The 26,833-nt window shown below is 34.3% G+C and overlaps 3 protein-coding genes and 1 long non-coding RNA gene across 8 annotated transcripts in view; 3 read left to right on the top strand and 1 right to left on the bottom strand.

Annotated features, from left to right (window-relative positions):
- LOC123682060 (eye-specific diacylglycerol kinase) overlaps nucleotides 1–922 on the top strand; it is a 35,427-nt gene extending 34,505 nt beyond the window's left edge. For all 4 annotated transcript variants that reach the window (XM_045620449.1, XM_045620450.1, XM_045620454.1 and 1 more), the window contains one exon: nucleotides 668–922. In XM_045620449.1, coding sequence (XP_045476405.1) covers nucleotides 668–838 — 171 coding nt within the window. In that variant the 3' untranslated portion in view covers nucleotides 839–922. The remainder of the gene's footprint in view (nucleotides 1–667) is intronic.
- Nucleotides 923–5,412: 4,490 nt separating this feature from the next.
- On the top strand, nucleotides 5,413–11,934 carry LOC123682438 (D-amino-acid oxidase). Of its 2 annotated transcripts, XM_045621044.1 has the most exons (5): nucleotides 5,413–5,496; nucleotides 5,554–5,772; nucleotides 7,139–7,262; nucleotides 10,590–10,892; nucleotides 11,521–11,934. In XM_045621044.1, the coding sequence occupies exons 2-5, from the start codon at nucleotides 5,576–5,578 to the stop codon at nucleotides 11,908–11,910; spliced, it is 1,014 nt and encodes a 337-aa protein (XP_045477000.1). In that variant the 5' UTR covers nucleotides 5,413–5,496; nucleotides 5,554–5,575; the 3' UTR covers nucleotides 11,911–11,934. The 2 variants fall into 2 exon arrangements, with proteins under 2 accessions (XP_045477000.1, XP_045477001.1); XM_045621045.1 differs by having other exon boundaries at nucleotides 5,443–5,772; nucleotides 7,139–7,256.
- Nucleotides 11,935–18,386: 6,452 nt separating this feature from the next.
- The window catches only part of LOC123682013 (sorting nexin-25), a 42,000-nt gene continuing 33,553 nt past the window's right edge, over nucleotides 18,387–26,833 (top strand). Inside the window, exons 1-2 of the mRNA XM_045620388.1 lie at nucleotides 18,387–18,811; nucleotides 18,897–19,069. Of these exons, the coding sequence (XP_045476344.1) occupies nucleotides 18,578–18,811; nucleotides 18,897–19,069 (407 nt within the window). The 5' untranslated portion in view covers nucleotides 18,387–18,577. The remainder of the gene's footprint in view (nucleotides 18,812–18,896; nucleotides 19,070–26,833) is intronic.
- LOC123682014 lies at nucleotides 19,918–22,184 on the bottom strand. Its single transcript, XR_006747758.1, has 2 exons — nucleotides 22,013–22,184; nucleotides 19,918–21,202 (listed from the first exon to the last, which is right to left on the bottom strand). It is a non-coding gene; the product is annotated as an uncharacterized LOC123682014 (long non-coding RNA).

Genomic DNA, 26,833 nt, shown 5'->3' with positions numbered 1-26,833 from the left:
CTTCAACAAAAATCTTTGCGCTTTATATGCCCACATGGCATTATATGTGTTTTTAAAATCTCCATTATGTATTTTTCATTTGTAATTTTTCCATAAATGATCACAAGTTCCGTGCTTATGAAACAGTTGTGTACGAAAGATAATAAAGTGATTCAAAAAAGAAATTGTTGAGAAAAGATAAGGCTAATGTGTTAGTTCAATTTCAATTTAATAATGTAACAGTTACACTCTACAGAGAGTTACAAATTTTATTAAAAAAAAGGCTAAAATTGCAACACCCAATATTTATAAAATAGAGGTTTTTATGTGCGCTCACTGAATTTCAGTAGAGAATAACCCATTAAAAAAGAGGACGAAATCGGACAAGTAGTTCTGACGAAAATGTATTTTTTCACCTAATTTTTAGTGGTGCGTTATATTATTGGGGAAGTGTATTTTACATTTACATTTTTTATACCGAAACTAATGGCAAAATACTGTTCAGTATGAAGCTCCAATCACAATTGAATGTTTTAGATGATTTCAAAGATAGCATTACCTTTCTAATATTAATTAGTTTTTCTTATTTTTGTGCTATGCAAAATTTACTGTTTTAGCTATAACTAAGAATTTTATTTCTTTATTTTATTTCTTTATTTTATTTCATTGAATTGAATATTTTTTTCAGGCTCAACTTTTGAAACGTAAAGGGTTTTTTTCTGCCTTGAGGAGCCCAGCAGGATGCAATTTACTTCATGCAGCTTCCATTCGTGGCGATTCAGACCTGGTTAACTTTATGATCAACCACGTATTCACCAATCTCGAAGAGGTTGAATATTCGATTGAAAATTTCTATTAATCAGTATATTTTTTTCTTAAGATCACATTTTTATCCGACAATATATCACTAAGTTTGTGATCAAATAAATTCGTTGTTCTTTAATTAGTTTCATTCAATTATTTTCAGCTTAGATTAATCCTGTGGTATTATTTATGATCATAAGACTTAAATAACGACAAACTGGTAGGTACATATATCATTTTGAGACTTTGTGCTTGCCCGTGAGATGACGTCTTGGGCTGCGAATCACTCTCTTAAATCGGCACCGCAGGGTATATATATATATATACTAGCGGACCCGACAGACGTTGTCCTGTACACACGTCTTTAATTTCATACTTTTTTTAATGAGCTGAAACAATCTGGACCGCTTTGATGAAAATTATTATTGAAAAGTTATTACTTTGTTAAATAAATAACAGCATCGTAAATGAAAACTTTAACTCATTTTAATGAAAGGTGAAAAAGCTTGCACTCAAAACATTTTATAACATATATATTTATTTTTTTTTAATTTACAAAAACTTAATTTATCGTAATGCCATTGGATGTACAATATTTTTAGTTAGTCCATGAGGAGTATAAACAAACAAACTCGATGGTTTTCCAACTCTGGAACACGCAACGTACAATTGGCCGTGAGAAAAACACGGATTTTCTATGTCTAAGCCACAAAATGTCATCGTTTGACATTCCAAAATCAACAACTCCTTATAAATAAGAAATTAATTGAAAAAACATTTTCCAATAGACCAAACTGTAAATCTAAACCATTCTCGAATCTCCACGAACACACACAAAAAATTTCATCAAAATTGGTCCAGCCGTTTAGGAGGAGTTCAGTCACATACACACGCACACAAGAAATATATATATTAAGATAAACCTACCGCACTACGTTAGACTGTTAGAGTCACCCAATTACATAGACGTGTGAGGAAAGATACGAATAATGAAGGGAAAGAAGAAATTAAACCTAAAAAAGCAGTGGGTGAACCAGCCTTCAAAAAACCCAAGACGACGATCCAAAACTTCCCAAGAAGAGAAGATAAAAGCAGTGAAAACCTCACACTGCTTTGAAATACTAAGTGAGGATGAGATGGAACTCGACCAAGGAACAAAGATGGAGACAAAAGAGAAGGAAAATAATGCAAATTATACTCAAAAAGAGGCACAATCGAAAAATTAGACTGAAAATGAAATAAAACAAAAACTATGAAAAGCGAAAGGATCGCACACTTGATACTGAAGAATAAAAGTAGATGGAATCGAGAAGAATTAGAAAAACATATAAAATGCAAAAAGGTAAATCCCAAGGAGTTCAAATTGAACCCAAGAGGGAAGATAATTACAGGGCAATGTATAAAATCCTAAAAGAAACCGACAAAGAATTTCAGACTTTTAGTTTGAAAAGCAAAATGAAGCTTAATCTTGTCCTCCGTAGTGTACCATTGGAATCCACCGAGGAAGAAATTAAGAACGACTTGCCTAATCAGGATTAACAAGAGTCCAGTAACAAAGATAAAGAGAATTAAAGGTAAGAAAGGATATCCAGTTCCTCTCGTACTCGTTTGTTTATTGAAACATATTGTTTCCTTCCATTTAAAAAAGGACACAGCCAAGAGTATGCCGGGCCTCTCACTCCATATGCGTACATTTTTTTAACATTATGTCTATATTGATACAATCAAATGCCTTGGATAGGTCCAAGAACATCCCCAATGACAAATTTCCCCCTCTCCAATTGTTCAAAAATTGTACGAGTAAAATCATATATAGCTGTGGTTGTAGACTTGTTCTTTAGTGATCCATGTTGATTCGGATTCAAGATATTACAGCTATTAAAAAACTCTAGTAATTTAGAAAGGACCAAAATCTCAAATATTTTAGAAAAACTCTGTAATAAACTTATCGGACGATAATTTCCAAGTAACAAGGATCGCCCTTTTTGAAAAGAGGTTTAATCATAGGCAATTTTAGCTGCTCTGGAAAAACACCGTTGTTTAAAGAGTTATTCATAATATAGCATAGAATGTTCTGAATATCCTCAATGCATGTTTTCATTATAGATGTTGGAATACCGTCTTGTCCACTAGTTTTTTTATTTTAAGTTTCAAGCTATAATTTATGAGTTCCGTAGTTGTAAGTGGTTTGAAATAAACGGATTGATTGTTTTCATCAATAGAGCACTGAAATATTCGGACTGCAAATGGACATATCAATAGCACTGAAACACTGTGAGCTTGTGTTTATGTATGTACCATCCCCATTGTTCAGGAATTCAGGATGACCAAGCCCAACTCATCAACCACCTTGCATCCGTTCACATACCATTGCAGTATCATTGTGTCTTCCAATAGTATTTAATGGGTGTAGAAATGAAATTTGATATTATCACAATTTATGGTTCTTCTTATGTTGAACTAGGTGTTTCTGGGAGTTTCCCTGAGGTTGTAGGTGTATTTGTCGCTTCGTTTTTGGGTTCATAATTTTTTGTATTAGTGTGTTTTAGAACTGGGTTTGCTGGTAGTTTAGTTTATTTTTTCAGTCTACCTTTTCTATGCCCTTTTTTGATAGGGGGCGTTTGAAAGATTCATTTTGACTGTTGACTAGTATGATTATGTAAGATTCGTCAACTGGGATATGGATTTCCTTTTTGAAGTGTTCGAAGCCTCGGAACCTGTTCTAGGTCTTGTCATAATTGCATGTAGTTTTGAGATTTGTGGGTGAGATGTCGAACTGTACCGGTTGGGAGTTTTATTTTTATTTATTGCCTCTAAACAAATGGCCATCGACCTAGGGACCTTCAGCCTTTCAATTGTTTTTTTTTTCTTACTTAAATATAATTGACTTCATAACATACAATAATAATTTGATTGGTATCAAAAATGTTCAAAAGTGTTAAGGAATATTTACAGAAATTCTCTTTTAGGCCTCAAAGTAGCTGAGTTTTTCAGTTACTCTCAGTTTCTGTATTGCAAACTCAGTTTTATAAACAGGACATCCTTTGATGTGTGTGTCCCGCTACAATTCGCACAAATTGGGTTCGGTTCACATGAGCGACTCTCATGTATTGGTCTTCCGCAGACGCAGATTTGTTTGTTGGTGGAATTAACTTTTGTATGTCCTAATTTTTGGCATTTGAAACACCTAGTATATGGTCGCACCTCTAGCCTGTACATAACAACGTTAATTACTGTTGGTAAATTTGGTTTGCTGAAAGTATGTATGTGAACTGGAGTATCTATGAGATTACCTTTTTTTTTCAATTTTACTCTCTTTCCACCTTTAATACACAGATTCTATTTAGTTCTTCTTGAATTTCTGCTTCGCCGCAATCAATTAAATCCCTACATTATATAGCTCTTTTACTAGTATTCAGTAAATTATGCGGTATGACAGTAACAATGAGTTCAGCAAATCATGTTACTCTCATTAAACTTTTGGCCTGTTCATTCGTTCTTTTTTCCGCCAGCAATCCATCTTTAATCTCCTTTATATTTTTGTTCCCCCAATAAGTCCATATAAAGTTTTCTGAATAAGGAAAGGGTTCATTTTTTAAAAATCTCCATCATCAGATCTCTTCACAACTAAGAACCGGGGAACATGTTCCACTGTCTCTCTTGTTGTTTGTAGATTTGTGTCCATACTGGTATGGGGCAAACCGAATGTTGAGGGCCTTTTGAGTGTACCCAAGCCACTGCCCGGATTTTGAAGGTCAGGCGCCTCTAAATCAGTTTCACAATTTGTTTCCATAATTGTTCCTTCGAGTATGCTCTCAAATACTTGTATTGTCGACCATAGCAGAGGAGGCTTACTATGGAAGGGCTACATTACAACTGGAGAGCACCATGTATCCAAAGAAAGTCGTTCACGACACACTAAGACAGTGCCATTCACCTCATCAGCACGGAAAACTCCTTAAAATTGCGGGTTTTTATAGGTTTGCTCCTATGAGGTACGGTAGAGGATGATGGGTAAAGGATGGAATGAAAATAGGATAAAGAACAGATGCCCCAGTTGGTCGCCTTTTACGACCGGTAAGGGGTTCCCTGGGCCTATTTTATCCCCGGACCCAGAGGCGAGTATCATCAATATTAGCGAAGATATAATTTTTTTCGATATCGCCATTTTTCCAATTTTAGCTTATAACCACAAAACAAAAGAAGGTGGCCAAAAATTAATACTAATCTTGTAAGTTTCTCACATAAAGAGAATAAGAATGGGATATCAGATTTTGTCTATATCCTCTTATTCAAAATTTGTAGTGCTCAAAACATTGAAAATTTGCCCAGCCTGTACATTTCAGGGCAGTTAAGTATTTTTCCTCAAATAATTATAAAGGTTTATCATTGAAACTAATAAACTAAAAGTTGTCTCATCAGAACTCGAATGGTACGCTACTGACCGCAAACATTGAAAATTTGCCCAGTCTGTACATTTCAGGGCAGTTAAGTATTTTTCCTCAAATAATTATAAAGGTTTATCATTGAAACTAATCAACTAAAAGTTGTCTCATCAGAACTCGAATGGTACGCTACTGACCGCAAACTGCTCTTGAAAAACTCTAAAATAGGCTATCCTCCCGCCAACGGGTTCACAACTGAACTACCTAGATCTAGCTCTCAGTCTGTTCTGTGTACTTACTACTTGTGTATACAAATAACGATAACGAGGTAACCCAACTTCTCCTTATTCTATTGATGCATCAGAGTAAATTCTTTTCATCCTAGAAATAGTGTAATTCTAACGAAAATGAGCAACCTGAATATTTATGTTGTTGGAGCAGGCATTGTTGGTCTTACCACAGCTTTGGAATTAAAGAAAGATTTCCGAAATGCTTCTATTATTGTTATTGCAGATAGTTTCTATAAGGATACTACTAGTTATGTAGCTGCTGGCATATTTCGTCCAACAAGTGGAGATTTTGGAAAAAGTGAAGAAATAACAAGGTTCGAACATGATATAAAGAATTTCTTTACCTGATATGTTGTGTAGACTGCTGTTTTTATAATACTAGAATTCTTCGGAATTTCAATCACAAAAAATAATTCCTTCACACAGAAGTTCGCCAAGTTTACACTTGCCTCAATTAGGTAGTTGAAAATGTGAATAGATCATTGGTTTTTATTTTTGGTATTCCCAGTTAGGTAATTAATTATTGCTAATTTTGATTCATTATTCTCATTAAAAGAATCATTCGAGGATATCTGTGCGCCGTTCAGAGCTTTTTTCGTGAACTATTTGGTAACTCATCGATAAACCTAGCGAATACGAATCCAAAAATTTTAAAACCAAAATCAAGGAAACCAAATGTTAAGAATTCACATCTTGGAAACTCTACAACACATCATGACATTGGAATTGCTTGTATTATCGCTTCAATAAGAAATTCCATTTATATATAAAAAAAAGAGTACCTATATTTTGAGAGAAATCGATTGATGTTCATTTCATTGTGTAAGAGGAAAGTATTCCATTAACAATGGAAAACGGTATCAACCAAATGGCCGGTTGCAGCACCATATCCTTTTCATGAAATTTTTCTTGATCAATACGTACAGTTGCGGCTGGATATAACCACAATAACTCCACGAATTCCACTAGTAAGTCAAAACCTTAAAAAAAGGATTGTGATGCATTGACATAAACTTTATCTTTCACGTGGCCTCAATGAAAAAAGGCTAGAGGTGTTAAATTACGAGATCTCGGTGGCCAATTGTGATCACCTCTTCGAAAAATATCATGGCCAGAAAACTTTCCTTTCAAAATTGCAATTGTTACGTTGCTTATGTGACACGTAGCATCGTCTTATTGAAAATAAACGTGGTCCACATCAATATAACAATTCCGGCTATTAAAAAATCATCAATCATAGCCTAATTCCCAAAATCGGGAAGGAATCGACAAACTGGGGGTCAGTACTACGGGCTACAGCAGCAATATTCTCAGTTGTTCTTCTGCGACGCTCACGGTTTCGATACTTCACATAACCAACTTGTTCTTATACCTAAAATTTTTCCACTAGTTTCACTATTGTCATCCGAGGAAGGTGCTTCATGACAACCCAAAAGTGCTAAAATTGTGACTGCAAAACTTTCAGAATTTTTGTAATTAATTTCGATTATTTCGATACATTGTTGAAGCGTGTATCGTTCCATTTTTAATAATGGCGTAGTTTTCACTAAATGTCAAAAAAGGGTAAAATATTCAAATGTAACACCTGCCCACTACCCAGATAGCGAGCTATTCAAAATGAAACCTCTTATTGGAAAACCTTATATGAGTTTACTCTCAGATCCGTAACTTCATTTTCAGAAAATGGATATGTGATTCTTATTCTTATTGGGAAACGTTGAGACGTTCACGTGAAGCAGATTTGGCTGGTGTGAAAGAAATATCAGGATATATATTTTCAAGAAGATATCCTCATATTGTAAGAGTAAGTTAAGTAAATAATTATTATCAATATCTAGAAGAAGATTATAAAATAAATAATGAGAAACTTACTTATGTGGAATCAACAGATTTTGCGCTCTAGAAATATTGAAGGAAGGCGATAGTAAAGGCTGACAGAACTTCAAAAATTGAAATTATTCGGTGGATTAGTTGAAGAGTTATTAAACTAAAAAAATCCACTAATGATGGAATGTTTATTGATCACCCTGTATGTGCATGCCAACAGAGATTCAGAAATTTTATTATGAATAAATTCTTTGTGGTCACGAAAACGGAAAAAAATCAGAATGTTCTCGTCTTGCTACAAGAGTTTCGAAAGTATTACTTTCCACACGCATTGACGTTTGGAAAGTGGTACTTTTCACTTTCCGCACGCATATGCATGCGGAAAGTGAATAACAAGGGGTTTTCCGCAAGAAAATATTGAAGAGTCGCATCAATCATAAAATTTTGGCATGTCCCTTTGCGCCAATCAAAAAATTCAAACGTTTCTCTATGCGGCTGAGCTCACAAAAATATATAATTTCTTATAACGTCAGTCGGTATCAAGAGTAATAAACGTAGATAGAGGGAGCATATGTCATGCTCAGTACCTAAGCAAATTTTGTACCCAACATGAACTATCAAATTTGACATGAGGCGTGCGGAAATTAAAACATATCAGTGATACGATATTTCACTCAATACCATAGACATATAGAGATACTCTGCTCCACAAAAGTTGAGGAAGTTCAGGGCTTTTGAGACTGTTTCAAATGTTTCCATTTTTTCAGCAATTTTCTGAATATGATATATCTAAATATTAACTCACTTACCTCAATTATTTTTTTGACCATTCCTTTATGAGTTTCACAGTTTCAGTTGAAAATTTATTTTTAGTATTTGTAGTACAAAATCAGTTCATTATTCGAAAAATTTTAAAAATAAAGTTCAGTAGAGAATATGGCTTCCTCAAACATCACCCACAACTTGACAACGCGTTTGCATACTTCCGATCAGATAGTTGAAGCAGCTTTGATCAATTTCTCTCCAGATTTGTGGCAAAAGCCATCTGAGTTCTTGATGCTGCGTATGAGCGTATGAGCAGGTGATTGGTAAAAATCTGAAGCTCTTTGTAGCTGATCTCGAGCGTGTTCAATGGAATTGAGGTCTGGCGATCGAGAGGGCAAGGCCAAATGCGGAATATCGTGGATTTCCAGAGCTTCATCGCCAATTATCGCACGATGGGGTGACGCATTATCGTCCAAAAACAAGAAATTTGGCCTATAATAGCCGCAAGAAACAATGGAATAATGTTATCATTAACTTAATCTATGTAAATTTGCACATTCATGGTAGCATCAAGCACCAACAATTCTGTACGTCCATTCAAACAAATGTCTCCCCTAACAATAACTGTACCACCTCTGGACGGAAGAATTTCCTGAACCGATGTGCGATTTCTGGGCACCAGAGGATGGGTCCATACCCGAACACGACGACTGTCCAAAAACTGTCCATATCTCGACTCGTCTGTGAACAATGCAAACCTCCATTGATTGTTCCAATTCAAGTGCTCATTGCCCCATTCCAATCGCAGTCGCATAAGATTTTAAGTTGATGGAATCTTTCTCAAAATCGTCGTGAATGTAGATTGTCTTCGACGAGCTTTTTCAAAAAGCACATAAAAAAGCTATTATATACCAAAGCTTATTATAGTATTAAAGAATATATTGATGATAATTTGTAAAACTGATAGCTAAGATAATATTTTTTTATTTTTTATTTTAGTAGAATGTAGGTATTTCTCTGTTTACTGTATTTTGACTTGTCCCATACATACTTGTTATATGTCTGAAGGGAATGAATAAAGATTATTATTATTATTATTATTATTAATCGAAATCAAAACACCAGAAGCGTTCAAAAGCCGCTGTTCCATGATTCGACAAGTATCTACTTAAAAGCTCTCTACGTGTAGACACAGTCGGATGGTCGGAAACCGATCTTGTGCATGAATGGCAGATCTTGGGCGTCCACTTCTTGGTCTTTCGGTAACGTTTCCAGTTTCTCGATATCGATGGTTGAGTCGGGAAACTACGTTTGAAAGAAATTCGAAACATCTCTGATTATCCCTTTTCGCTTCATCCTCACTAAGTTTACGTCAAGGCATTATTGCACAACAAATTTTCAGATTTTGAATAAAAGTTGGTTGTAAGAACGTAAAACAAAAATAATCCAAAATTTTTAGAAAAGCAAACGACAAGAACATTCCTGAAACTGAGAATATTATCAAACGAAGAACCAAAAACCATTCAGATATAGGAAAATAAACATTTTGTTTCTCATGAATAAACAGTTGGTGGACAAAAATCGGCAAATCTTGAAACGGTCACAAATTTTTTAAACTTTCGTGGAGCTGTATATTCCACTCAATTACATTCTATGTCTATGCTCAATTCAAAAAACGAACTTCAACCTCGCCAAATGACGATGACAGAAGGCGCGCAATAGTTGCCAAAGCTTGGATTTCATCAATCATATACAAAGAATAATAAATATTCTGCTTACTAAAAATTTGACAATCAGGAAATAGTTATTTATAATACAAGTGCAGAAGGCATTGATATTCTTCCACGAGTTCAAAATTCAAAAACGAGCCAGGAAGTGGCGAGTTTTTGAATGAACGAGTGGTAGAATGAGCCTTCTGTACGAGTATTATACATTATTTTCTCTAATTCGTTGCATTTTTATTGAAATTAATGAAATATATCAATAAATATCATTTAGTGATTTTTGCATTAAGAAATGTTAGTTGGCAGAACTGATTTCTTTAAGGCAAAATAACCACAGAATTAGAGAAAATATTTTCTCTAATTTTGTGGTTATTCCGTTCATTCTTCCACATCTTGTAGAACGAAATCGTGCGAGAATATATCAGAAACGCACAGTTTTCATGGTTATATTTTATTATTATATGTTGGTACTCCGAACTTTCCGCCACGGCTCTATCTGTCAATTCATCAAATTGCCTTGAAGAAATCAGTTCTGCCAACCAACATTTTTCAATGCTAAAATCACTAAATGATATTTATGAAAATATTTCATTAATTTCAATAAAATGCAATGAATTAGAGAAAATAATGTATAATACTCGTACAGAAGGCTCATTCTACCACTCGTTCATTCAAAAACTCGTGGAAGAATATCAATGCCTTCTGCACTTGTATTATAAATAACTATTTTCGAACATGAACTCACCCAAATTCGAAATAGGTGTTTATATTCATATTTATTGATAATTTCTATTGATATTTCTTCTGTTTTTTAGAATAAATATATAGAAAAATTGGTACCGATATATCGACAAGCATCAGAAGATGAGTTGAAGTTATGTACAGGAGACTGGAAATATGGAAGTTACTTCTCTACTATTTTAACAGATCCAGCTAGATATCTCAAATGGGTACATCAACAAATAGAGAATATGGATGTTCATATCAAAGAGAAAAAAATCGATTCGTTTTCTGACGTTTCCGGAAAATGTGATGTTGTAGTGAATTGCACAGGTCTAGGCGCAAAAATATTATGTGAAGATAGTTCTATTGTTGCTCTCAGAGGACAAGTATCGAAGGTAATGTAGCTGTGTTTTATAGCAAAAAATCCATTTTTTAACGATCAAATTTCTAGATTATGTAGTACTAAGAGTATCTGTGGCCAAAACTTGTACTGGTGTTAAACCAGGAACGTCGCTAAAGTATCTCCGTAGTTATACAAAAATTAAGAATAGAGCTTAGCTGAATAGAGCTATAGAGCATGCACATTGCGCTAGCGTCAAATTTTGAACGTCCACTCAGTCCACTGAGGAGTGCTTATACCATATCGACACCTATGCCGTCTCAAGTACATTTCCCCTACATTCATTATAAACGTATAGTTATTTCAACTGTTTATGGTAATGCCGTCTAGTAGTGGAATTGATATTCACTGAAACCCATGGCGTAGAAATATCACTTTCATATAGACTTCACATTTGACCTTTCTGTAATTTAATGGAAATTAATTCATTTGAACCAGGAAAAAATAATGGGATCGTGCAAAAAAGTTATAAGCATCGAGAACATTAAAATCTACTGAAAGTATCAAAAATGAACTGAAATTGAACACATAAATGATTTGATCGAGAAAATCACCACCATAAAAAGTTGTATAAAAGCCACCACTTTTTTTCAAGAAACAATTTACAAATCCATTATTTTTAGGTTACAGCTCCATGGATCAAAAATTTTTTCTACGGTGATTACGATACTTACATTATTCCAGGTTTCGATAGCGTTACCCTTGGAGGTTGCAGACAATATGAATCTTATGACACGAGATTTAGCAGGTATGATTACTTGTCTATTAGAGAAAAATGTGAAAAAATGATACCGAGCCTAAAGCAAGCTGCATTGATTGAACATCGAGTAGGCTTAAGACCTCATAGAATTCCTGTGAGGGTTGAGATAGAAAAAAAGATCGTGAATGGAATGAAACTAAATATTGTCCACAATTATGGGCATGGGGGATATGGTGTAACAACTTGTCCAGGAACATCTCTGAATGCTGTACAATTAGTGAAGCAAGTGTTGTTGGAAAAGAATAAATTGTAATTCATTAAAAAAGGGAATTCATTATCATTTTCTGATCCTACCCCGAGCCTTGAGACAATTATAATATTAAACTCTAACACTCCTACTGTTGAGTACGTTATGTACAGAAGCAAAAACACTTGATACTTAAAAGGAATCATAAAATCAGCTTGGAAGATCAGAGTTAAATTGGATACAATTATAAAAAATGCCTCATTATGACATTGAAATATTTAGTTCTAGAAAGAATCAAATGCAAACAAAAGGTTGATGTATTACATTTGTTAATTAGATCCCATTGTTTGATCAATAATGATATGTGAAAGAAAAATATTGAAAGAGATACTTACACATAATCAATTGAAAACTCTTATTGTCGTGAATGAAAACATAACTTTAAACATGTTTTAATAAGACAACCATGAAATGTTGCTGCGACTAGGTCCAGGAATTGAATTAATTTCTTAGTGGCATATTCTATACTTCAAGGGAAATGTAAATATTTCTTCTGATTAAAAATTTCCGCAATATAATCAGCCACATATTAAACTATATAATATCATAGTATAAAGAAGGATAGTAATCCAACCATACGGGGTTAAAATTTGACGGCGTGGAGTGCACCAATAGATGTCGCTGGGGATTTGCCATCCAGTGCACGTCTTAGCTTATTTCAGGACGAAGCATGTCGTAGCTTGATTCTGGTACATACTTAGGTTTCGGACAAGACGTACCTCGATAACAGATGGTGCTGACCCAATAGATATAGATGTCGCTGTATTTTAAATCTACCCTGGAATCTAAACCAGTGGCGGATACTAAAGTTGGGCGGATTTGAATCGCCTCTTCAAGTTTTTTCGAACGTGGTTATATCGAAAAATTAATGATTGATTGTTTTCTCAATTCTGGTATTATTCGCATGTATGTATATTGTATATACTTTGTTTCGGCGTTAGTCTGGAATAAAATTCATTTTCTTCAACCAATAACTGAGAATAAAAATGCGTAAACCCGTTAATCGATTATTAATTTTCTCCAGTTTTTGATAATAAAATGTTTTTTTCCTACAACCCTTTGGCTGCAAACTACCAAACTTTCAAATGTAAATATATGTCATGTGTGGGCTCTTTGGAAATTTTATGAAAAATGAAATATTTCCATACATTTGTAACTTACATGTACATTTGACTTTCATGTTGTTATAAGGAAAATAAATAAATAAAACCGATTGGTATGCTGAGTTTTCGTTATATTTACATAAACATAATATATAATATGGCACAATTTCATACATTTTGCGTATATCCAAAACGCCCATAATGATTTGGATGAAATTTGGTATTAGGATGGTGTTTTGAAAAACATCATTAAAAAAAAAACTTATTTGATAACTATTTATGATAGCCTTTCCAAATGAGAACACCGGGCAAAGCTCGGTCGTCAGGGTACTAATTCCTAATACATGCACATGTATTTTACGTAAAAGAAGCAATTTGATTATGCAATTCCGGACATTTTCCCTTCGATAATAAAATGTGATTCGAACAGACAAATAATAAATCAAATCTTGATATATAATAAAATTGTAAGGGGTCCGACGTCTGTACATGAGAGATATTTGAAGAAAACCAATGCTGGGAGATCTTATATGAGTATTAGAAGGCAGAACAACCATTTTTAAATTTTTTGTCTGTCTGTCTGTCTGTCTGTATGTAAATTCGTTTGCGCATCACGCAGAAACTACAGCACAGAATTTTATGCGGTTTTCACAGTTGTGTTCCTGAAGATCTAACTTAAAATCTGGTATAGGTTTCATTTTCATACGCCCTCCAGAAGTAAAAAAAATCGAAAAATACGAATCCCAACGCAGGTGAAACCGCGGGCACAGCTAGTATCAAATAAAATATTCATTTATTCATTCATTTATATAGCAGAAGTTTTTGTCAATCTGAATCCTTGTGTATGAAATGAGTCTCTGTGAATAATATAATAGTATTCTATGATAATATCATAAAATCTGAATCATTGACAATCTTTTTGAATATAACTCAACAATCTTCATTTTTCTAAAATTTCCTAGAAAATATTAAGAAGGTATATCGTAAATAATCATGGTGAAAGTTTCAATTGTAAATATTTCAGTTTTTGATAGTTTCCAGGAATTCAACCCTTCTTTAAATTTGTTTTAATGACCTTAATTAGCTCTTGGATATCGTAAATAATCATGGTGAAAGTTTCAATTGTAAATATTTCAGTTTTTGATAGTTTCCAGGAATTCAACCCTTCTTTAAGTTTATTTTAATGACCTTAATTAGCTCTTGGATATCGTAAATAATCATGGTGAAAGTTTCAATTGTAAATATTTCAGTTTTTGATAGTTACCAAGAATTCAATGAAAATTGGCTCAGAGATCTTTATAATCTTCCAACGAAGTCAATTGGAAGTGAAAAGAAAAATCGTTTATTGGAAGAGGAGAACAAACGGCTGAGACTTGAATTGGAGAACAGCAGGAAAAAACTCAATAACACGAAGGTGCAATTGAGAAATGCTAAAAAGAAAATTATGAATGCTGAACATCATACAAAAACATTTGGAGAAGCATCTATAACCGGTTTCGCAAAATCTTTAATAAATATGCAGGTACGTCATAGGGCGAAATCCCCATGGCAAGCAAGCGAGAAACGGGATGCCTTATCTTCTTCTATAGGGGCCCTAAAACTTATAGATATTTACGGCAAAAAGGAATCAATTTACCAGGGATTTCAACTCTGAAATCATGGATAAATAATTTCAATTGCAAACTTGGGTTCAATAAAAAATTTTTTTTACAATTGTCATTGAAGGCAGATTCCATGATGCCTCGTGAAAAAAAATGTATTCTCATGTTCGATGAAATGAGCATAAAGAGGAATATAGATTATAATGAACACACGGACATGATAGAAGGTTTTGAAGATCTGGGAGAATTCGGTAGAAAATCTTCTCCTGCAAGCCAGGCTCTTGTATTGATGATAAGGGGAATATACAGCACATGGAAAATTCCTATTGCATTTTTTGTATCGGATGATGGGGTGTCATGCGAATCCTTATTGCTCATCATTAAGAAGGCTTTGGAAAAACTTCGTGGATCAAAACTAGACACGATAGGCATAGTTTGCGATTTGTCAAGTACAAACAAAAAAATGTTTAAACAATTGGGAGTTGAAAAAACGAAACCATACTTCCATTTAAATGAAAGAAAATATTTCGCATTTTTTGATGTCCCTCATCTCATTAAGTCAGTAAGAAATAATTTCATTAACACTAATTTGATATTGAATGAAAAATATATTTGCTTCTCAGATATAAAACAAGTAAAACAAGTGTATGATATTGATAAAAAAAGCTCAACCGGAAAAGCCTTGTTAAAACTCACAGATAAACATCTCAACCCTAACTCATTTCAAAAAATGAACGTTAAGTTAGCAACCCAGTTGTTGAGCCATAGTGTTTATGCTGCCCTTATGACATCTTCCAGGACAGGTGAACTTGTCTCACCTACGGCTGAAAATACTGCTCACTTTGTGAAAACTATGGATAATTTATTCGATGCTTTGAATAGCACACGTTTGCATTCCACAAAACCTTGCAATCGTGTATTGAGCGATACCAATCCTGAGGTTTTAGCAGCCATAAATGAAGGTTACGAGGTCTTGGAAAATCTGTATAAAGTTGGGAAAAAGAACAAATTAACCAGACCTGATTGTTACGACGGTTTTCTCTTAACCATAAATGCGGTAAAGCAATTTGCAACTAATGAGAAAAATGTAGGTTACAAATTCTTGTTTACAGGAAGGCTGATTCAAGATCCACTTGAAAATCAATTTTCTGTATATCGTCAGAGAGGAGGATATAACAGGAAATCCTACTGTGCGAACTTTTAGATCGTCTTTCAAAATCAGTATTGTCACAAATTTTATGAGGCCACCTAGAAGTGCCAATGCTGGTGGACAACCAGATGATGACGATAATTTTTTACTAACAGATGGCAATGAAGCCCTTGCTTTATTGAATGTGGTCGAAGAATCCTCCTCATCTTCAGATACGGATTCATCCAGCAGTTCGTCTGATGGTTCTGTGGTCCAATTGAATGATAGTGCAACATTAGAAAAATGTTCTGTTATATATTTTGCCGGTTATTTGGTAAAAAAATGTTTGGATCGTTTCGAATGTGAAGACTGTAAAACCAGTTTGGAAGCTGATAAGGATCTCGATAATGAAGGAGAGATTTTAATTTTTTTCAAAAATTATGATTTGAAGTATGAAACCGGTTTGAGAACTCCAACATCGTTATTACGAGAATTCACAAGAAGGGCTCTAGATTGTTTCAGTAGAGATATAGGAAAACATTTGAATCATAAATTAATGTCAAATTTGAAAAGGAAACTTGTGAAAAATATAAAGACCCATTTACCGGAATGGTTCGCAACAAATATGATATGCGAGAAACATAGACAATATATTTTGGAGTTATTATTACGAACACAAATATTTAAATATTGCAAATATATTTCCAGCCAAATGAAAACCAGGCAATCAACAAATAATGTGAAGTTGACAATTCTTCAGCATAATTGAAAAACCAAAATGACCAATTTTCACGTTCGGAATGATCTAAACATTTCTTGACCCAACAAATTAACTCGCAGAATATGCAGCAGAAAAATAATTTTAGTGTTGCATCATCATTCGTGAAGGATGCAGAAGAAATGAGAGAAAAGCTGAATCAATTTGTTCTGAAAAATAGCTACATAAATATTATCGCCAACATCTGGTTCAAAGATTAAAGAGATGTAATCTTTGATCTGCTTATGAATCAGCCTTCCGGAACCCCTATTCAATGATTGCGACCTAATTCATTATTGTTGAATGAAAATCGGCAGACTTATTAGATTGGTATCGCTTTATATACATAGGATTGCAAAGTTCAGATGAAAATATTCAGAGTACCAAATAAATTATTTAGCTCCACAAAGTAGGTTGTTTTCAACTTAGCAAGTTAGCTGCATAAACACGGCTCAACAACCTGGCTGAGGTATTTTTCGACAGTTTCAAAAAGTTTTCGTAGTGAAGATCAATGAAATAATAAGTATCCATTTAGCCACACAGAGTAATGCATAGGAAACATGTGAGAATATAGATTGTTCAAGGATTATTTCATTTTTTATACCATTTTGACGCATAAAACGACATCATTCAATCCACAGCAACAAGGGTAAAATGACGTTAATCCATTCAGTAATTTAAAAATAAAGTTAATTCACCACTGAATTCCTCCAAGACTATCATATTTTTTATGACAATTCCTAACAATCCAATACCCAGTGTCGTAGCAATCACAAATTGGAGCGGTACCTTTCATCTCATTTCATAGTTATTTCTGGAAACTGTTCATTTGAATCCCCATCAAATGGGGTAAAATTTTGTATACATTACGTGAGTTATACATGTTTATTCATTCGAAGAAATTAACCCTCGAGCCCGAAGGGTGAGTTAGTCAAACTTTCTTTTCATGAATAAACATTCATTTAACTACCTACCATACCTGCAAACTGTATTCTATCGAAATAATAAATACCTACGAATTTTGAAAAGACTATTTTATTATTTATTTCCCAATAGCTGAATTATTTTAAATTGAAAAATTTAGCTGAGACATAATGTCTGTTTATTCTACAAATTATTATTAATGGTTATTGTGCAAGCAAAACCATACTATGGCAAAACCCACTGAAAATTGGATCTTTCTTCAGAAATGCACCATAACCTTATTGAAAAAATAGTCAACTCTTTATGAAATCAATGAAATTCACCTTGGAAGGAACATTTCGAAATGACCATTCGCTACAGCCATTGTACAAAAATTCTGAACACAAAGCAACAGCGTTATTTATCAAGAAATCAATAACATGGACTATACACGCCACTGTCTCGGTCTTCTTTCATATTGTTAAGTCTACAATAACGTCTGTTCGAGTTGATTACAGTTCTGTAGATATACGAAAATATAGAAAACTTCATTCCTATCTTCTTGTTCTTGTTCTTGCAGAAAAGTATTAGTTCCTTAAAATAACTGCATTTTTTTTGGAGGTCGCCACTTTACAGACCATTTTTATTGCAGTATTACAAGGTGAACACCAGATGGCTCTCGAAATCGCTTCAAATCGCTTTAACATTAGGACTGTCTTACTATCCTTCTTTATACTATGATAATATGTACTCAAGAATATCCTTTATTACTTAATTTCAAATGTAAGATGGTTTTTAGGAATTTTCCCAAGTTGCTCGAACCTCATTTCAATAGTATTTTGAACATTCGTAGTAGTCTTTTAAAAATCCTATGTTACGCCATTGGCTTCAGCTAGCTTCACAACAATGTTGAAGGTTTTCCACCTTATTTCTGACACTAACCAGTAGTTCAAATGTAACATTAGTAGGAAGCACAGAAGAGGATTTATTTATCATGACAAGTGTCACCGCTATAGGCTAAAGGAGTGAATTACAACAGGTGCAAATAAGATATGAAATGTTTACCTGATAGTTGAGTGGAACCTTACCTTAATTTCATCATAAAATATTATGATAATCTCAGTGATATGATCCGGTTGAAAGAAACTCCCAAAATGTAGTATGTTTATGAACTAATCCAATGGATGTGTCAAAACTGTTTCCCTTGGCTGTTATTATTGCCGTAACAGGCATATTGATAATTTACCCTCTTACACTGATTGCTATACTAATTTTAATAGCTACTATTGCAACGATTGCCTTCGCAGCTTTTACGGTAATATGGGTCCATTTAGCGTTAAGTTCTACACACAAAACGACTGTGGGGGCAGAAAGCCTCTTCAAAAACATGGAACAGCATCGCAACAAAATAATGGTGAAGTGTCGCTTGAAAAATTTTCAATATTATAGTTTTATAAGCATATAGCTGTTCTTATTTGTTCATGTTTGTTTATTTGCAGCATTCTCTTGAGTACGACCTAAAAAATAAGCCGAGTGTAACTTATGTTCCTATTGCTGGAAAAACAGTTGACAGTTTGCTTAAACAACTGCTAGACTTTTTTGTCAGGGATTTTATATTGTACTACGTGGAAACCCATGCATATGATGCTGAGTCAATTTGTGAAAATATCAAGTGAGTTATCGATAAACAAGACATTTAGTATCCATTTTCCCATCATATGATTGACCAGTAGAATAGATTCATCACATAATTTGACTATACAATACCGAATAACTAGTAACACATACAGATTTTCCGAAATAATTAAGTTGAAATGTTTTCCCTATCTAAAAAGGAAATCATACTGATTTATGTCTATTTATATCTTAACTAACTTGAATAACTTTTGTGCCACAGTTCTCAGGTCTAATCATTTTAGGCATTGGGAAATGATAATGTGATGTTTCTTTCTTGATTGTTAGAAACATTTTTTGTATCATTTAACAGACAAACAAAATGATACTTTGAAGCAGTTTAAATTTATTGAAATGTATGCATGCTTTGCCTAATTCCATTCTTCATAAAAAATAGTTGCACCTTAGATGTTTGTCATTCATGTTCAGTGTATCATAAATACTAGAGCTTATAACCGTTTCCGCTATAATGTAAATAATTCTTATTCATGTTTAAAGATGTAGCATGATGATAATAAAACTACCTGTTATTTAAGTCAAGGGATCGTACTGTCTCTGCCATAGAAATAATGATGAGATATTTCTTAATTACGGTGTAAATATTGAAACTATCTCAACGAATCAAACATGGGCGCCCGCAGAAATTTTTCTCAGGGGGGGCAAAATGAAAATTATTGAAAAACGATAAGGCGTCCATGATTGTCATTGAAAACCGGAAAATTGTTGTGAATCCATTACTTTCCTTTTTTCCTTGCCCTTTGGATTGAGAAAGTTATATTGAGGGTGTTGTGCTGAAAAATGATACAATCAAAATCTCAGGGGGGCCCCCCTCTGCGGGCGCCCATGGAATCAAATAAATGTTTTATTTCTCTAATCGTTGGAGTTTTTTCAGCTGAATATTTGTTGAAAAGAATAGGTGATTTCATGAATAACTTTTACAATTCAATGAGATTGATCAACCAAAATATAGCCTAGAATATCATAAACTCTTCATCTACTAATTAACCTTCAAGATATTCATTTTTATTTTATTTCTGTTCATCATAAACTAATGAAAATATGCTATTGAGACAACACATGTCAAAATAATTACTTACACTCGTTGAATTGTATGTGTTCAACCATTTTACAATTCAGTGTGAATTTGAGTAGATATGAGATACGTGCCGAAACAGTATTTCTGCACCCTCTCCTGGCTTGGGATGAACTGAAGGGGTTTTTTCAATATATGATCAATAGATGATGACGCTGTATGATGCTTGTAACTATAGTGACTTGATAAAATATTTATCAAGTCACTGTACTTGTAACTCAAAGACGGTGCATTTCCCAATATAATATACAACTTCAACGAAAATAAAGTGCTAGTTTCAGTCAGTTTCTGAAGGTTTTGAAGACTTATGAGAAATATGTTGGTAACCATTTGTATTTACTCACATTCCAAAAATTACTAGAACCAGTTGAGTCCATCTTCTCAAAACAGAATCCTACTGCCAGACCCAAGACCCAGTACCCACCCCAAGCCAGCAGGTAGCGCGAATAACAATGTGCGATTACAGTTACTTTATACATAATATATACATATCTTATACACATTATATCCTGGATAAAGTCACTGTATGTTCAATAAAATTGTGAGAGTTTTCGATGTGTAATAAAAGATCCAACCGCACAAGTGCAGCTGGAGAGGCTTTGGGGCTACAGTACCCCCCTGGTTGTTGCATTGCTCACCCGTGGTGAAATTTTGCGTATACATATAGGATTTTTATCTTAGCAATGAAATGACTTCATAAAATGTTTTCCACCTAAGTTGTCAGAGTGGATTTTTTCCAAGTTTCAATATCAATTGATCATCGAAATATTCACATTTTGTGTTGCATTTCGAAAAATTTTAGAATTTGCATGGTATTGCACAGTAGTAAATGTATTATTCAAGATAAGAAACGAAGCCTTTTTGCAAAATATTAAAATTATTATTGAATTTAAAATGTCAAATTTGAATAAAAATCTGAATGATGCATCGACAACATCGTGAATTGGCAGTAACATCAGTAGGGCGAGCAAATATCCCCAGATTTGCGAATGATTCATGCAATACAGGATGTCCCAAATTCGATGCTCCCTGAATCATCTAGCAAACTAAAAGACTTAGTGAAAAAATCTTCAAGGATCTCCCAATTTGGAAATACTCTTACCACAAATAGCTGATACCTTGGCTTCATTATCTTTAAAACAATCAAAAACTGCATTCTTATTTTTCATTATATACATATATCAACATAAAACGCCAAAAATCATCTATGAATATTAGGAAATATCTATTTCCATTATAAGATGTTGGTGTCAACAGACCACAAACATATTCTGTGTGAACTAATTGAAGTTATATGTCCATAACTTTGATGCCATAAATATATGTCTTCTTTAATTTGCAAAATTTTCATTCTTTTTGATCATGAACGTTATTTTATAAATCCATTATAATGGATGAATTTTCTATCAATGAAATAGACACCGAATTCACCCTTACATCAGGAATGTTTATTCCTGGTTCATGGGTGAATTATATCTTTCAAAGTAATTTAGTAATTTACACTGTCAACAACAAAAAAACTTCATTTCTCCCTCAATGCTTTCATTGATTTACCCTTTTCTGCAAGTTGTATAATCTGGGATCATTATAAATTTTCTGATTTAATTATTTACCCTGTTCACTTTTAATTGTAAGGTGAAATTTGATTTCAGGGTTAGTACTGAATATATTTATTGTTTATTATAGAATAATATATTCTATATATATAGAATAATATATTCTATAATAAACAATAAATATATTCAATATTAACCCTGAAATCAAATTTCACCTTACAATTATAAATCTTCTTACTCACATCAGTACCTATTGTTGCTGTAATGATGAGTTACACCTGAATCAGCTTACCATTCTGAATTCCTTTTCTCTGTTAATGTTAATCCACACTCTCACAGCAGAACGCTTTTAAACTTCTTCGTCGATTCCCCATATTTCTTTTCTCTTCTTTCAAATTTGTGTAATTACTCGACTTCCTTCCACCATTATTTTTACGTCTACATTGCATATGTAGCACTTTAGGACATATACCTTAGTTCTGGGTATGACCTTCCTTCTTACATTGGAAGTATCTTATAATGTTATTCTTTTCAGTGAATAATGATGCACCGTTGTGATTCTGATCCTATTGTCCATTGTTACTGTTGCGAATTCTATTTTAGGTTGTCTTCGGACATAGTACTTATTGCTGTACCTACATATTCGTCCTCATTCGTCATATATATTGATAAGAAGAAAGCCATATCTGATTTTTAAAAATTACTTTTCTAAACTATTTAGCTCTCTGACTATTTTATCTATTCTGGCAGAATGGTCTTGAATAGAATGGTTTTTGTCGTACTTCAACTCAATTAATTCTTCCAATAAGACAAATTTAGAACAGGTATTTTTCTTAGCAAGAATTATATTCAATTTTGTTATATCACCTGCATTATTTAGGTCCTTGACATATTTTAGGTGAAAATCTGCAGCACTTTGTACAATTTTTTTTGCGACCTTGTTGTTCTTTATCCTGGAGGCCGATGTGCTTATGCCCATTTCACCGATGCTTGTGGCACTTTTTCCAAGTTGATAAGAGCATTGAGATCGTTTATCACCAGATTCAGTTTATGTTACGTGAATGGAAAAACAAAGCTTTGGTGAATTTTTGACGGGGGTTTGCTTGCACTCCGCCTTCCTTCCCAGACATCGTCGAACAGGCAAGGCCAACTCACTTTTCTGGATCGAGTTACTATTAGGACACAAATTGATCAATTGCTTTTGCGATAGACGTCGCATTTGAACCTCCTAATTCGACAAAACTAACAGAATCTTTTTGTACTCTGTAACACTTTGCATCAAAATATCGTATTCCCGGTATGCCAATAGATAATTGTTCTTTTCCTCAAAAGTCTGCCGTTTCATCTGCTAATTTGCTCTTACCTCTTTCACTTTATCCATGATATCCCTTTTCAGCACTTCGCCACAAATACTAATGATTTCTTTTTGGATATCACTGATCGGTAGCTCGAATTTTATTATCACCACCAATTAGGTAGTAGTACAGTGGTTGAACACATCCTACAAAAATACTCCCTCTAAAGCCGATGAGGTTGCCGACGGATGCTGGGATTACTCGATCAAAAAAAATTTGCAATTATGCTACTCGGAAAAAGTTCCGAAGCAATAGAAACATCTGGCTTCAAAATTTCCGAATGAGTAACAGATTTCTCAAACATCAATCTGTGTTATCATCATTCCTGATTCAAAACTTAGTGCAATATCGGTACTTTCTAAATATGATGTGCAGTTATTTACTGTTTCCTATCATATTTTTGGAAACATGAATCGAGTCTCTAGAGGGGCAGCGGCACCCCTTTCTCCCTTCGCTGGCGACAGTGATTTTGGGACGAAAATTAAATTTCAAATATAGCAATAGTGGAAACAGAAACATATACATTAATTAACATTCTGAAATATTACTCTGAAAAAAATTCCCATATATTCAGTGGTGGTGACGCTAGGGGGGGAGGGGGGTTGGTGGGTAGCAGGGGGGCCCGGGCCTCCTCTAAAATTAGAAAAACTAAGGCTAAAAGATAAGCAGAACTATAATTTCGCTTTACCTTGCACCCCTTCCCCCCCCCCAAAATCCGGGCTCCCTTGGCCCCTGTTTTTGAAAGCTGGCGTCGCCACTGCATATATTCTTCTTCTTCTAATGCATATCCATTAATGGATGTTTGCGATAACATTTCCATTGCTTCTTTATTTCTGGCGGTGTGTATCGATGACCGTATTTCGTGTAGTCCTGTCCACTGCCTGATGTTCCGCAGCCAAGACATTTTCTTCCGTCCGATTCCTCTCCGACCTTCGATCTTGCCTTCATATATTGAAGAATAAAATGGTAGTAATTCCGAAAAGAATTTTGGAAATTGAAATCGATATTATAACAGAAAATTGTCTCTCATCATAACATAACCTTCAAGAAGGACCCACAGAACCTATTGCTGTCAAGAAAAGGAACAACACGTCCAGCGATAATAAGTGTTTTCCAGTCAGGTGCGTGTCAACCCAGGGCTCGGCGCACTAGAGCCTCGCGCCCTCGCTGTGATTGAAACGCGCCAAAACCAAACTGTCAAATAAAACGTAAACAAACCAGCGTTCTCGTACTTGATGCGAAGTACCGGTCTTCTTTCTCTCTCATACCTGTCAGGGCTCGACGCCCCGCAAATTCGGGGGGTGCGTCGGGGGGAAAGGGAAGATAACGCGAGGGCTCGACGTTCTGTTTACTGGAACAGTACAAATGCGGACTGGTACACTTCGGTGCTGTACAGAGGAGCTTCGAACGGTGGCTGGAAAGCAGCATTTATGCGAAGAAACAATCTTCATTCTCTCTCACACCTGTCAAATTCGAGGGGTGCGTCAGAGAAGGGGGAAGGTAACGCGAGGGCTCGACGCTCTGTTTACTGGAACAAATGCGCACTGGTACGCTTCGGAGCTGTACCGAGAACATTACCAAACTGATACGATACCTATCAGTAGCGGAACTACTTATGCTACTGATCTTTCTGCTGAAAGCGCTCGATGAGAATATGAAATCAACATAAATTTTCAAGTATTATTGCCATAGATGTAAAAGAATTGGAATCAAAGCTTTGGAATGCAAATGTGGAAGTAAAATCGAATCAAATTTTGCCAAATGTGCCGAGAATTTTGTTTCTTTAATTCTGTGGTTATTTCATTCATTCTTCCACATCTTGTAGAACAAAATCGTGCGAGAATATATCAGAAACGCACAGTTTTCATGGTTATATTTTATTATTCTATGTTGGTACTCCGAACTTTCCGCCACGGCTTTATCTGTCAATTCATCAATTTGCCTTGGAGAAATCAGTTCTGCCAACCAACATTTTTCAATGCAAAAATCACTAAATGATATTTATGGAAATATTTCATTAATTTCGATGGAAATGCAATGAATTAGAGAAAATAATGTATAATACTCGTACAGAAGGCTCATTCTACCACTCGTTCATTCAAAAACTCGCCACTTCGTGGCTCGTTTTTGAATTTTGAACTCGTGGAGGAATATCAATGCCTTCTGCACTTGTATTATAAATAACTATTATGTGCATCGGACGCTTTTCCAGTTGGTATTCCCGATAATTAACAAAAATGGTGCATTGACAGGGGTGCTACATCGGATTTGTGTAAGGAACTCAATGTTTTACAGAAATAAGTGATTCTCACCATGAAAAACTTAACCTTGTCACTTACGAGTAAACAGAATTCGGCGCAAAATTAACAGTTTGATTAATTGCAGACGTTTTTGGTAAAACAAAAAGTATTCAATTGAATGATACTTTGCATGTGCTAGAACTCAGAACGAATTTATTATCAGTGGGTAAAATAACCAAAATGGATTTGATGTTTTATTCCAAAAAGAAAGTATTAAAAATAATAATATCTAATTTTATTGATCCTTTGGGATATATCAAAGTATGTATAGGACAAGGAAAAACAAAATGAAAAATAATTCAAACACTTTCTAAATTAACTCTTAATATTCATTCACACTGTAGAAACACTTCTGTACAGGGTGGGCAAATAAGCGAGGTAAGCGGCTATATCTCAGGAACCATTCATCGTAGAGACTTGCGGTAAAAAATTTTACCACTAAAGTAAACAAAATAAAACACTGGAAATTGTTTTGAAGTTCATACCTTCACCGCTAGGGGGCGTAATGGCTATCGTCGAGTAGAAAAATGAATTTACTCGAAAAATTTTCATATTAAGTTGGAAAAAAAAATATCATCACTGTAAACCTTGGAAAATTCTCTATCTGTTTGAATTGTCACTTTCGATTTTGCGACATCAGATAAGGCTGGGGGAAAGATAGAAATCTGACTGATTGAAATGTCTGTAACTTCAGTTTGGCTCAACATTTTTGAGCAAATTAGATCTTATTTGAGAGACAACATCTTGTTGATTAAGGAAAAAATATACTCATGATGAATTTGATTCAGCTGCTTCCGATGGGGAGCGCTAAGTCAGAAGTTCATTGTTTTGTTCATTTTTCTCTGAAATTTCAAATGTAATGATAGGATTTTCTTAACAGAAACAAAAATTTCATTGAATTCGCATGAAAAAACCTGAAGGTCGCAAAGCGATAATTTCAGGCGTTCTGAAGTTATGGCCGAAAGAAGATATTCTTCAACTGATGCACTGCGAAAAACCAAAATAAGTCTTCAAGTTCTAACAGAAACAGAAATCCCATCAAATTTGTATGAAAAAACCAAAAGGTCGCAAAGCGATAGCATCAGGGGTTCTGTAGTTATGGACGAAAAAAGATATTCTTCAACTGATGCACTGAAAAACTAAATTGTGTCTTTTTTCGTCCATAACTACAGAACCCCCGAAGCTATCGCTTTGCGACCTTTTGGTTTTTTCATACAAATTTGATGGGATTTCTGTTTCTGTTAGAACTTGAAGACTCAATTTGGTTTTTCGCAGTGCATCAGTTGAAGAATATCTTCTTTCGGCCATAACTTCAGAACGCCTGAAATTATCGCTTTGCGACCTTCAGGTTTTTTCATGCGAATTCAATGAAATTTTTGTTTCTGTTAAGAAAATCCTATCATTACATTTGAAATTTCAGAGAAAAATGAACAAAACAATGAACTTCTGACTTAGCGC

Source organism: Harmonia axyridis, chromosome 6, assembly GCF_914767665.1.
Source record: "Harmonia axyridis chromosome 6, icHarAxyr1.1, whole genome shotgun sequence".
Taxonomy (NCBI): domain Eukaryota; kingdom Metazoa; phylum Arthropoda; class Insecta; order Coleoptera; family Coccinellidae; genus Harmonia; species Harmonia axyridis.
Note: the sequence above shows the minus strand (reverse complement) of the source record. Positions and strands in the feature narration are given on the sequence as shown.

Bases quoted from the DNA above. Each gene is read 5' to 3' on its own strand.
- LOC123682438 (XM_045621044.1), top strand. From the start codon at position 5,576: ATGAGCAACCTGAATATTTATGTTGTTGGAGCAGGCATTGTTGGTCTT. The intron at 5,773-7,138 runs GTTCGAACATGA...CTTCATTTTCAG, and splicing joins AAAAGTGAAGAAATAACAAG to AAAATGGATATGTGATTCTT. The intron at 7,263-10,589 runs GTAAGTTAAGTA...TCTGTTTTTTAG, and splicing joins GATATCCTCATATTGTAAGA to AATAAATATATAGAAAAATT.